This window comes from Uloborus diversus, chromosome 9 (genome assembly GCF_026930045.1).
Source record: "Uloborus diversus isolate 005 chromosome 9, Udiv.v.3.1, whole genome shotgun sequence".
Taxonomy (NCBI): Eukaryota; Metazoa; Arthropoda; class Arachnida; order Araneae; family Uloboridae; genus Uloborus; species Uloborus diversus.
The window spans coordinates 27,411,242-27,425,396 of NC_072739.1; the positions used below are offsets into that span (position 1 = coordinate 27,411,242).

The 14,155-nt window shown below is 34.6% G+C and overlaps 1 protein-coding gene across 1 annotated transcript in view; it reads right to left on the minus strand.

The window, feature by feature from the left end:
- Window positions 1-14,155, minus strand: part of LOC129229631 (proton-coupled zinc antiporter SLC30A1-like) — a 42,660-nt gene that overhangs the window by 10,887 nt on the left and 17,618 nt on the right. The window contains exons 2-3 of the mRNA XM_054863985.1: window positions 10,985-11,153; window positions 6,314-6,548 (exon numbers count right to left, since the gene is read on the minus strand). Of these exons, the coding sequence (XP_054719960.1) occupies window positions 6,314-6,548; window positions 10,985-11,146 (397 nt within the window). The 5' untranslated portion in view covers window positions 11,147-11,153. The remainder of the gene's footprint in view (window positions 1-6,313; window positions 6,549-10,984; window positions 11,154-14,155) is intronic.

A 14,155-nucleotide genomic window follows, 5' to 3' on the forward strand; every position in this document is an offset into this window, starting at 1 on the left:
GTAAAATCATCATCGAAAACAATATTTTAAATGAAGGAAAAACTGTCTCACGATTCGAATTTATTTAAAAAAAAAGAAAAAAAAAAAAAAGCTGAAATACTTGCTTCAAAGGAAAAACGAAAATGACTTTGCATATTGCTTCCGAGAAACAGCTGTACCAATACGAGCGATAGTTTCGTGTTCACTCGTAAAACTGGTACACTGTCATTTTAATGACGGCTTTTTCTTGACTGTTCCTGCTCTAGTTGATTGCGCCAAATATCAGCAACATTTCAACAAAACAGTAAAAGATAGCTCTAAGACCCGAACTGTTTTTCATAAACAGAATTTGAAAAAAAAAAAAGAAAGAAAGAAAGAAAGAAAAAGAAAAAATTAAAAAATCTAATTTGAATTCTGAAACTTTGAATTCAAATTATGTTTTTCGCAATCACGAGTAGACCCTACTCATTAGAGTTATTGTTTCTAGAAATGGCTCCCCCCCCCAAGCATGTCCCTCCTCCTGGGTGGTTACGTGTGTATAGTTGTGTGTGTGTGCAGGCTTAAGTGTGTGCACGTAGGCCTGTGTATGTGTGTAAAGGCGCTCACGCGTTGGCGAGTGTGTATGAGCATGCGTGTGAAGGATATGGACGCTACCACCCAGCAGAAGTGGATTCCGAGAGACAGTGCTCAGGAACAGAGCAGCCGTGCCGCCGCCGCGCCGGTGGGCGGTGGTGCTGCTGGTCCAAGCTGAAAAATAATCCCAACGTCAAGGACTGTCAAATGAGAACAATAAGCAATCGTGATTGCTCAATAATTTTTCTTCAGATCGGCGTAGAAGTTTATAAAAAAATTTTGGCCCTAATTGAAAGAACGAAGTTTTCTGTGTTTGATATTATTTTGAAACTTCCAACTTATATACAATAGGAGCTATAATCTTGTTAAGAAAATTTTGAATGCAATTCTAAGCCTTTATATGCGTGATTAGTTACGATTTCATAGTCGGAAAAGATAAAGAGAAAAAGCTCAATGATTTAAAATTTTTACCAGCTGTCAGTTCATATTTGTTAACAAATGTGTAATCTGACCCGCGAAATTCATCTTCATATGAGGTCTCAGGGACATGTATTGTTTTTTTTTTAAATTTTTAATTAATATTAGTTTTTGTTATTGATTTGGGGTTTCTGTTATTGGTTCATTTTTGTTTTTCTCGGCATCCTTCAAAAAAAGTGAGACTAAAATCTCTATTTACTGTTTGCAAAGGTGTTCCTGGCTCTGTTATTCCGTCGGTCGGAGTAATTTGGTGGAATGGATCAGCGCTGCATTTATGCTGAAATAAAATGCGAAAAATTGTTTCTAGTCTGTCCAGTAGCATCTTTACACTCTTGCTTCTGTATCCTACATCTACCGAGTAAGCTAGAAATAATTTTTCACATTCCATCTAATCATTAATGCAGCGCTGGCCCATTCCTTCCAATTCTCCCTCAATTTTAACGGAGATTTCTTTAAAGAGTAAATCATAATCTTGATTATATTTTTGCCGCAGTTGACATTTTTTGAAGAAACTGCCAATTTTCCGACGGGAATACCTTACGTAACAAATTTTACACTTGGATAGTTGAATTGGATAAAAAAAAAAAAAAAAAAAAAAAAAAAAAAAAAAATTGAGATTTGTATCCGTATCCGTGGATCTTGACACTAATGATCCGTATCCGTATCCGTATCTGCGGATCTACTTTTTTAACGATCCGGCACATCACTAGTTTTAACCAAACAACTTTTTCTTTTATCTCATTATTTAAAAAATAAATAGATAAACTAAGCATGTTTAGTGAGCGCTGAACTGTCAATAGAGCCAGCTATTATGAGCGAAACCTCCCGCTAACCTTGAGGTTAGTTTCAACAGCCCATTAAAAAGAAAAGAAAGTGTATTTACATTGCAATAATGAGCTAGTAGCAGATGCTTTGAATGACAAACATTTTATGTTTAGAAATATTTCAAGGAAATAAGTTCGTGGCAGCAGCTTTGAATTCAAATTATTAGAAAATCTTCTGCCACTTTTAAAAAGATATTAAATATTTTTTTAGATGAAATTCTTCTTGTGTATTTTGTGGTAAAATGTCAACTCTCAGAGCTTACGTTCGACGAGCTCAACCGGTAGCGACCGGTTAATTGTCACGTGACAGCTAGTGACGTCAGCTAATTCTAAAGCATTGGAGGTAACATTATTATTTTAACCGGTGAGCGACCGGTAGCTCATCAAACGCAACCAGAAGTGTTTTTTTTTAATCATGTGATATTCGTGATGCATTTGTAAATTATTTTGAATTTTTTTTTACACGTGCGTCTTTTTCCTGTATAATGCCTTAGATATTGGGTCTTTCACACGTAACTACACTCCTATCAACAAATGATATCACGTTTTGAGCAAGTGGGGTGGTGAAGTTGGGAAGTTTTGTGACAAATGGAGGGAGGGAAAAACAAGAAGTGTGCTACTCAGACATTTTTTTTTTAAAAATAAGAATATGTTACTAAAAATAGCGAGATATTTGATAGGGGAAGAGAAGGGACGGGGGTTTAGAAATAATGAAAAAAGTGTGATATACTTTGTGTGAATATCCCCATGGACCATCGATATACAGTCAAACTCATTTATAACGAGCCCTGATTTAACGAGAACTCGGATTTAGCGAGGAAATCAGAAATACTTGGATGGGGCAATGTTAAGTCTGTGGGAGCATAGATCGCTTTTAACGAGTAAACCTCGCTTAAAGCGAGCAATGTTTTTGTGATTCGTAAAATTTCTATTTACTTCCAGCTCATATTATCATTTTTTGGTAAATTTTCTTTAACATTAGCAAGTCAACTAAAGTAAGTGATCTTCTTTACTAATAATAAAGTTGAAAGTCTCTCTGTCTGTATATCTCTCTGTCCGGATCTCTCTCTGTCTGTCAGGATCTCTGTGACGCGCATGGCGCCTAGACCGTTCTGCCGATTTTCATGAAATTTAGCACAGAATTAGTTTGTAGCATGGGGGTGTGCACCTCGAAGCGATTTTTCAAAAATTCGATTTTATTCCTTTTCTATTCCAATTTTAAGAACATTTTCCCGAGCAAAATTATCATAAGATGGACGAGTAAATTACCAAGTTATCATAACGTGGAACCGTAACATGGGCAAGGCGATTGGCGAGAAATTCAACATCCATTATTTGTAAATATACAGGCGAACCAAAAGACCTTTTAATTTTCTACTACAGGCAAAGTCTTGCGGGTGCTACTAGTAAGTTATAAATCTTGAGAACAAGCGATGGCAGCACTTTTTGTAAAAAATTTTTGGAGTAAAGAAACATTGAAAAATTATATATGTGTGTACACCGCCGTGTGCAGGTAAACGGCAGCAACTGCAGATTTTTCGATTTTCATTTTTTTGCATTTTTAAAATCTTTATTAACTATAGGTTTATGGTACAAACACTTTTATTTGACTGCCGCAGAAAAAAAAGCATTTTTTTATCAGTGGTAATTAGCAGTAACTGCTTTTTTAGCAACATTTTGCGGGAAGTCGGCAGTATGTAAATACTGCTCTTTACCTGCCCACGGAAGAACGAAAACTTTCTCCCGTGGACTGGTAAACGGCAGTAACTGCATTTGTCGCTACATTTTGTAGGTAATTGGCAGAATGCACTTACTGCTCTTTACCTGCACACGGAAGAACGAAAACTTTCTCCCGTGGGCAGGCAAACGGCAGTAACTGCAAATTTTTTGATTTACATGAAATTTTTTGCCAATGATCGTTGTGCTGTGGGAGGGTAAATGGCAGTAACTGCAATTTTTTCCATTTTCTTTTCTTTCTTTTTTTTTTCTTTTCTTTTCTTTTTTTTTTGGAATTTTTCAAACCTATGCTTCTTCAGTTTTATGCTGCAAACATGTTTATTTGGTTAGCGCTAAATAAAAGCATTTTTTTATCAGTGGTGATTAGCAGTAACTGATATTATCGCTACATTATGCAGGTAATCAGCAGTATGTACTTACTGCTCTATACCTGCCCATAACCATTGTCTGGAGAATGGAACATAAATGAATCGCCGCCAAAACTTGAACCAAGACGCACAAACGGTTTTCGCGATTTCTTTTTAGTTCAACTAAGGGCAAGCAGTGACGCCCCGATGGGAGGTTATTGTGTGACCTCTCAAAAATTTCCTTGATTAGGCAAATTTAGAGAAAATATTGCATTTTTTAAAATGATTCCTAGTCGCTTCTCATTAGATGTAGGTATGCGTGTCAGGTCGTATTTTATCTTTCGGCAAAATTTGGGAATTACCGTCTCTCGTCCTTGAGCGAAAGATATACTTAAAAGGGGGAGATACTTGGGGAAAAATAATCATACTTTATTTCAAATAAAGTTGAAGAAAACGTTTTGTAATTTCACAGCCCTCAAACATTAAAAAAAAATCTTTGATTCTTCATATCCGTGTTCTAAAAACAATAAAACAAAATTATTTTTTGCTAATGTACAGTTATAGAAGATAACATACGAGTAAACACAAGTAATGCTTGGCAGACGATAAATAAACGTGTACCAACAGAACGCTTCTGTTCCATTTGTTTTGTTCTGTCGCAGACGATATTTTTCACAATTTTTTATATATACTAAGCTGCTGCAGTTTTAGTAGTTCGATCATAGCCATTATCAACACACGAAGCATTTCTTTCGCCTAAATTTTCATGGATATTTATTGCTTTAGTGCAAAGTGCGGAACATAAAGCGATTTGTCGTAGTTTTAAAAATGCCTAAAGAATCTTCCAGTTGCCAAGTGACAACGTATGAACATTAAAGAGTTTTCGACAATGCCGTAAGCAGTCAAAACATATGCCTTTTTATTTTATTTTTAAATTACATTTCATTTATTGATATTAAATTTATGTCAAGTGTATACACGGTATTATTTATTTTTTAAAGTAAAATATATTATTCACATTGCAATAAATATACTTCATAATGACATATCTACTCCGTATTATGTTGAATTTGTAATTATTGGTCATTCAATAGTACATTGTGCAGTTACTGCTGATTACCAGTAAAAGTGCATGAAAATTACTACTGCGAAGTGCAGGTAAACGGCAGTATCTGCTTTAATTAAAATTTTGATTGCAAAATCAAATTGAAACAAACTGCCCAAAAAATATTTCGATATAAACATATAGAATAGCCTAAAATCAAATTTCAATATTTAATTGATATTTGTGGGAAATCAAAAACGCGTTTCTTCAAATATCTCAGACAGGGCTTGATTAACGCACGGTCCGGCGGGTCTGCGGACCTGGGCACCACAAATTTAGGGGCACTAAAATAGCCTAAATTAACTTACTTCCTTCCTTTTTTTTCTGTTAAAGTGAACGTTCCTTTTCAGCTTTGAAAAGAATCAAAAATCGTTTTAGAAGCTGCGTTTCTCAGGATAATTTACAGGCGTTTTCCTTATTGACCATTGAAAATTCTGTGACATCAAAATTAGATTTCGATGATGTGATCGACACATTTGCCTCTGTTAAAGTCAGAAAGAAGCCTTTTTAAAGCTTAATGTCAGAATTAGTTATTTTTTTTTTGTTGCTATTTTTGCAGTTTTAAATTGTTTTTTTTTTTTTTAAACTCATTTTTACCTTAAGCTAATGCAATTTTAACTATGTGACTATCAAATGTTTGGTATTCAAATCCCACGTTTCTGTAGTAATGTGTTGGTTTCTAGTATATTAGGTATCTAGTATAACACATCGGCTTTAAAATTGTGCTGATTTTCTCATGGAAGGGGAGAGGCAACATTTTCTTTCGAGGACCTGGGCACCAGTTTGTCTTGATCGGGCCCTGATCTCAGAAGCTCATTTTTGTAGATACTGCCGTTTACCTGCACACGGCAGTAACAAACATGTATATTCCTCAAAAACAATGACATGAGAAAGATACTTTCAGACAGTTTAAGGCAAAGAAACCAACTTATTTGGTCCTGCACAATGATTAAAAATAAGTAGATAATTAGCAACTTTATGAATTATTATAATTTTTTTCACGAACTCGCTTTTTACAAGCACTCGGTTATAACGAGTAAATATCGCGGTCCCTTTTGCGCTCGTTTTAGCGAGTTCGACTGCATTTGACGACTGTCGTAATAATAGAACCTAATTTAGAATTAATTCTAGCACTCACACTTGCTGTTTTACATTTCTTATTCGAAACCAAAAAAAAAAACTGAAGGCTGACAAACACTTCCTGTGGAAGAAGAAAAGCGAGCCTCAAAAGCAGTTACGCAAACAAGCTCTTTCTTTTATTTTTTTTTTACCTCCAATGAGGACGAAGCAGACGATATTCAGCGCCAGGTTGACCATTCCAAGGACCACCATGAGCAGGGGGTAGCGAGGCTCCGTGTCCTCGTGGGATGCGTGAACCATCGTCTGCACGGCCTCGACGCTCGCCGCGAAGCACAGCGCCACCAAGAACAGCATGTTCACCAGCAGCCCCAGCACTTTGACCCGGGCCCAGCCGAACGTGTTCTTCAGGGTTTTTCCTTTCGACATCTGCAAAAGAACAGAAAACATTTAAAAAGAAAAATTAATTTGAATTTTGACATCTTAAATTCAAATTATGTTTTTTGCAATCACGAGTGTGTGTATGTAGGCGTGTGTGTTTGTGTGTGGGGGTATGTGTTTGTGTGTAGGGGTTATGTGTATGTGTGTGTAGGCATGTGTGTTTGTATCTGTGTGCTGGCATAAGTGTATGGGTAGTTGTGTGTATGAATGTGTGTGTTGGGGGGTATGTGTATGTGTGTGTAGGCATATGTGTTTGTGTCTGTGCAGGCATGAATGTGTGTAAGTGTGGGTTTCTGTATGTATGCATGTGTGTATGTGTTTGTGTGTGGATTTTTATGGATGAACTTATTTATTTCACAAAAATAAAATCTAAAAATTCCAAACCAACGGAAGTTTCTAATGTTATTTCATAAGAATGGAATTCTGAATTGAAAGGGGGAAGTCTACCGTGACTATACATCCCGATTTTTTGTGAGGCCACGTTCCACATTTTTTAGAGGTCATTTAATTAGTTATTTTAACATACAAATATGTAATCCAACTTTACCAAAAAAAAAAAAAAAAAAAACAGCTTCTAGGGTATTGCCCTTTTGCAAAGTAAATTTTTTTTCGACCGTGTAGATCATTGGAACAAAGCCGACAGTCTGTTTCTAAACCGAAATATAACTGAAAAATTAAAAAAAAAAAAAAAAAATCCAGAACAAAGATCGATTTGATGGGGTTTTTTTTTTAAAAACATTTTAGGAGAGGAATATCCCCATCAGTCTCCCTCCTTACCTGTTTATGATTCTGAACTTTTCACTTCTCTACCCTCTCAGAAGATAGTTACCGGTTGATTAATATACTGCCCCTTCCCCTTCAAATAAAAATAATGACTATAAAGCTGTTGAAAACTGGAAAAAAAAAAAAAAAAAAAAACTAGTGGGACGAGATGATATTTGAAAAAAAAAACAAAAAAAAACGGGTGGATGATGGGTAAAAACGGTTGTTATACTTGGATTCAGGGGTTCATTTTACGTGAGTATAAACAAGAATAATGTCAGTAACATTTTGAAAGTTTTTTTTTTTCCGTGCAATATTATTTTGATGTTTGTCCTGCTGTAGCTGCAGAAGACATGTTTAAAATCCAAGAATAACATTCTAACAAAGACATAAGTGTTTTTTTTTATCTACTGTAATAGTCTTATCATCACGGAAGAGGTCATCCTTCGATTGATAGTGAATCTAAGCCTAACAGAACGGAAGTCATCAAGTAGGACATGCAAAGAGCGAAATGATGAAATTATGTCAAAAGTGATTGCGTACAAGAATATTTGCTTCCGATTGCGGGTGTATCTTCATTTAAAGCATCTTTGCGAATGAATGCGGAAAACACATGTAGTTATTTGTTGTCAAAATTTGGAAAATTAACTTTTACTACAAACGTCAAAGCATACACAGTAGTTATGGATTCAAGCCTGATACCTTGATTTTCATATTTATGAAAATATTTTGGATGAATAAAAAAATAAACGTTGGAAACACATGATAACAACCAATAAAAGCATTTTCAGGTTGCAAGCAACCTCTGTTTAATGAGGTGGCACTGACAGGAAAAATTTCATAGGAAGATACGGTTAGTTTCAGCCACTGTGGCTAAAAAAATTGACTCTGAATTTCGGGGGGGGGGGGGGAGTCTTCTGTCTCACTGAGAAAGCTTGGAAAGCATGAACTTCCTCCGATAATTTTTAGAAGGCTCAAAAACGACTGAAAAAGTGAATTAAAGATTCCTTATTCCAGTTTCTTTTCTTCGACGTGCTTTCTAGGGTGATGATATAACGGTTGTAGCTCATTTCTCGGGTTAGAAAACTATGCGGCTTTGTAAATTATTTTGGAGACATTCCAGTTTTGTCACTAGATTGTTCACCAAATCTCGCCCAGTCCTCATCATGAGGTCAATTCCGACACCAAGGCTTTTGTTTTAATGCTAAATAATAAATACTGAAGTCTGTAAAAATTGTATCTCCGTTATAGTTGTATTCATCATGCAGAAAAGCCTTTGTTAGTTAAATAAATGCCTTTGTGCGCAAAGAGTAAAATAAGAAATAACAGCGTTCAAAAGCACAAATTGTTGATTACAGCAGACACATGTTTCAGCATAACAAGGAAAGTCTTTTTCAATGCAAACGAAATGAGCTTACGGATGAAAAGACATCCGACAAAAGGATCGCTTTTGGCTTTTGTCGGATGTCTTTTTATCCATAAGCTCATTTCTTTAGCATTGAAAAAGGCGTTCCTTGCAACACCAAACACGTGCCTGCAGTAATCTGCAATTTGTGCTACTTGAAGTTGTTACTTCTTATTTTAGGCCTTTGTAATTTTAATTCTCAATAATAAATGATGAGTTCTGTAAAAGTTGTTTCTCCGTTGGAGTATTCTAGATGCAGAAAAAACAACAAGCTTTTGTTATTTTATAACTCTAAATAATAAATAATAAATTCTGTAAAAGTTGTTTCTCGGCTAGAGTAGTTTTAATGCAAGAAAAACAACTTACCCTTGCCACTTCTTATACTCTGATCGTCAAAAACAGCACATACGCCATCTTGCACGTTATTCCTTAAAGTTACTGTTTTTGCTAAACTCTAAGATATCGTAGGTTGATAAAATGGTTAGGAGCGAAAAAGTAAGAAAACTTAAAAAAAAAAAAAAAAAAAAAGAAAAAAGAAAAGAAAGAAATAAAGAAAAAAAAAACTTATCTATAAAATCGGAAAAATAAATAAATTTAATTTAGTTAAATAAAAATTTAACTAAATCGATAATAGTTATTTTTGTAACGATTTATCTTTTTTCTGTACATTTAAAGCATATCTACTTAGTGTAAAAAAAAAAAAAAGTTTTGCTTATGTAAAACATGACACAACTGATTTGCTCATTTCAGCCTTTAAAGGTAAAAGATAATTTTAATTAAATTTACTCATTTTTTTTCTACACTCAGTGTTCTACGGTAACTGTGACGGCAATAACTCAGTGTCCTCAGTGTACGGTTTTCTACTCCGTGACGGTAACTCAGTGTATCGCTGTCTATCGGTTTGTTTTTGTTTTTCCTTAAAAAAGTCAATACCATGTAAATAACTTAAAATATCTTTTTATATGTACTTTTCAAAAATTTTACGTGTGTTTATAATGTAACAAAATTAAAACAAAAATCCTTGAAGTGTGTTGGGGGGGGGGGGGGGATCTCAAAAGATACGTCCGTTACTGTGCCAAAAAAATGTTACTTAAGTATTTTTTCTCGAGATGTTCAAAAAATAATTATATTATTTAGAAGTAAAGTCCATGTTCTTCATAAAGCTCATGTAATGAATCTTTGATCAAACATATTTTGAGTCTTTTGTGATAACTTTTTGCAATAACTGATCCGTCTATTAAGATGGAATTGCTCAAAGGTATTTATTTATTTCTCCACCCACATAATTCGAAGTTTAGCTGTAAAGCAGCCATATTTCATCTCCTTAAGTTTCCATGGTCTAACACTAGGTGCCGCTACCGGTGATAATTTTTCTGGTAGCAGTAAAAAACCTTAAATATTTATTGGTGGAAATTTCATAAGTCTAGTTCGTTGCGTTACCATGTGGGAGCAGTTTTTCTGATTTTTGAAAACATGATTTAACGTAATGCTATTTGTAAATGGTATTTTGGATTGATTAAAATGTGTTTATTTTGTTGTATTTGACATATTCGTTCAGAGTAAGCTACAAAATGAATGATCTGAGCTTTTTGCACGTTTAGGTTCACTTCACGTAAAACAGGAAGCCGCCATATGGCTGAACATGATGTTCTTATTTTCGCACCCTAAAAAGATTGGAATATAAACGTTTATGCAGAATAGGTGCCAAACATTTTTTTTTCTGGAGACAAACATGGAGAAATATAGTTACATTGCCCTCAATGCACCTTGTGGTAAACACAAATATGTGCTTCGGGGTGAAAAACAAACAAAAGTTATTTGTGACGCTTGTTTGGAGGCTTGAAGTATCAATCTTACATTTGTTAATGTAATACTTTGTAAAAAACATGCACAATTCGGGAAGATTTCTTTACCACAGTTCTTATTCCGCATTTACTATTATTAGTCGCTTTTTTACCCAACTATTACCTCTTTTAGAAGGTGTATTGGAAGGGGGACGAAAATAACAATTTTATATCTTAGTAAAAGTGCATTTTTAAAAACTTTTTTTAACGGAAAACAAATTGCATTAATGTAATTTAGTTTAAATACCGCATTCTTATTTGGTATGGTATATTTAAAATTTTTCTTTTTGATTAATTGATCGTAACATATGCTGATCAGAGGCCAAAAAGCTTAGGGAGTAGGAAATATGGCGCCTTTACCCTATAGCTGCACAACGACATTTATTAAAATTTCTCCACGTCGAGTGACTTACCCTCTGACTGACGACGAGGAGGAGGAGCGAGAGGATGTTGTAGAGCATGTGGTAGGCGGAGATGAGGAGCACCAGGGACTGGGTAATGTGACTAGCCACGATCTCGGCCCCGAACACCATCCCTGACAGGGAGATCAGGACGTACAGGGAGGGGGCACGCATCTCGAACCTGGAAGAAAAAGCAAACGCATCTTAACATTGCGAAACCTCTGATCCAAAGAGAAGTAATACACAATTTTTCACTTCTTTGGCGAGGCAAAAGATGAATTGCAATCGCGAAATCCCCCCCCCCTCTTCAAATTTCAACCATTGGCTGAATTCTGTAACTAATTTTTATTGCATTTGATGATTTTGGCTTGTAAATCTGTTTTCGTAAAAGTATCAGAAGAGACACTGTACATGAATTAAAAAATAACATACGATGAAACTGTCGGGAGAAAAGAGGATGGTGATATTATTAATATGCAGAATATTGATGCTAAGAATTTTTATTTTAATAAAAATACATCCCACGTAACAGCAAATTAGTATCATAAACTTATAAAAATGTAATGAAAAGTAAATGATGATAATTGAATGAGAAACGCGGATATTTTTTAAAGGCATTGTATTCAGAAAAATCATTCAATAAAATATAACCATCAAATTCATTAAAAATGTGAGAGTATACGATATTTTCCAAACCAAAGGTTTACGGAGCATATTCTACTATATTGCCTTGCCTGTTTATTTACGAACGCACAAACTGTCTTTTTTATTTTCAGCAATTAAGACTGCTAATTCTCTCGCTTTACCCGATAAATTCTGTTTAATCTTTGCCTGGTTTTGCTATTGCTCGATATGAGTTATGTGTTTCTTTTTAATTTTATTGAAGAACTTTTTAAAAAACAATCACACAGCCTTAAATTTATACGTTAAAATTCACCAGAAGTTCAGTCCCTTTCCTTGACATAAAAAATCAAAATTCAGAGAACTTTGCAAAAGAATTTTAAGAGAAGTTTTGAAAAGTTAACGCTTTTACAAAATTTGGCATGGGAAATAATGCCATGCCTACAATAAACGAGGTCAACTTTCACCACTTATATCTTTCCATTATTTGTCTTCCAAAAATATAGTTTTAATTTCCAGGTTGGTTTAAACCCGAATTTTGCTTTATTAGGCGTATGGTGAGGTCTAAATATTTTTTGGTCAAAACAGGTTTTATTTCTACGTTGTCAAATCTGTAAGTTTTGTTCTTTCGCTGAAGAAAACCAAATTTGCTTGATGAATTAAAAAAATGAATAAATAATCACTAAAGGCAAAAAGAGAAAAAAGAAAAAAGGTAGAAAAAAAATCTTTAACGGCATACTTTTTCGGAAGTTCCGATGGTAGAATGATTGATAAGATCTATATTAAGATCAGCAGCTAGTTTGGAATCAAGGACGAATTCCTAATTCTAATCTTTCAAATCGAAAGGTAAGCCTCTTTAGCATGTGAGACATGGCACACAATATCAAGTTAAACATTATTAAAAGTAGATTTCTATTAAGAATCTGTTTTTTAAAAATACTGAGCAAGCTTCAACTTTCGTCTCTTTCTTATTTGAAAAACTTTTGCATGGAATATTTTGTTTGCTTGTTTCCCTAACTACTGATTTTGAGAAATATTATTTTGAAAATTTTCAGAAAGCGCTCATTTAATTAAGGAGCTGATGTGTGAATCACATGACTTCCTTTACCCCAATTTAATGTAATTTCCCCAATACTGCCAATTTTAATGTAATTCATTAGTTTACTCTCTAAATATCTCCAACAGTGGCCAAATTGAAATCAGATAATAATTAAAAAAAAACACCAAATTTGTCGCCAAGTTAGCGACAAAACTTGGCGACCAAAAGACTGGCGATATATCGCCAAGTGTCTGCTAAATTATAACACCACTTGAGTTTACATCGAAATTAACAATGATTTCCCCCCAAAAAGGGGCAAAAGACCTTTTAGAAACAACCGAATGCAGCCAAAAGGGGAGGCGCACAACTAGACCCCACTAGGAGTCTACGTACCAAATATCAACTTTCTAGGACATACCGTTCTTGAGTTATGCGACATACATACGCACATACATACATACATACGTACATACAGACGTCACAAGAAAACTTGTTGTAATTAACTCGGGAATTGTCCAAATGGGTATTTCGCGTGTCTATACGTTCTTAGACATTTATCCGCGTGTGGCTGAGCCGAAAAAAAAATCAATATTCATTCGGGGGTGAGTAAAATGGAAACTAAGGTTGATTTTTGAGTGAAAACTTTTTTACGAATACAATACTTCCTTTTTTTTTTGTAAAAGGAAGTAAAAAATAGATAGCACCTACCTGAACTTAGGATGTTTAAAGAAAAATGCTTTTTGCAATATTGTCTTCAGTTTCTTCAATGTCTTCTTGAGTTTAACAAATAGAAAGTTAATCGATCAAATCAATGACTCAGCTCTCTGAGTGGCTTGTTAAGAAATTCGGCAGTCATCGAGATTAGGAAGGTTGGAGTCCGAAAACCCGGGGTTGTCTTGAAGATTGACGAAAAGTGCGTGTTGTGACGAATTGTCTCACTTCCATTGAATTGCCTGATAAGGGAGCTTGTTCCCTGCTTTCCTTCATGGGATTGGCTTTATATCTTTTATTTAGTCCTTGTGTCCTTGTTTTCGTCTTATCGTTATTGTATTTTAAATGTTTTATATTACTAAAAATTTTTGCTCAGTTCCTTTTTTGGTTTTTAATTCACAATGGGGTCGTTTCCAAAATTTTAAAAGTATTTTTTTCTGAAAGAGCATGCTTAAAAATATAGGATCTTACCATTTTTTAAATAATTTGTTAAAGTTTAATACGTTTTAAAAAATTAAATTAAATCGGTGCGCTTTCCTTGTTTACGTTTCTGTCGTGTGACATCACAAATGATGAAATGCCATTCAGTGTTGCCATTCACGGAGAAAAATATTTAATTCGCATCTTTACTTACGTGTATTGGCAACAATATGGTTGCTAGCAAGCGTAGAGCGCAATATTTCATTCGCTTCTTGATTATCATAACGTGGAAACGCGTAGAAAGATGCGGCAAAGTGCATCATTTGTGACGTCGTAAAGACCACGTCTTGCGGACATTTTAAAAAATTAATTAAAAAATAACTGTTGGGAAA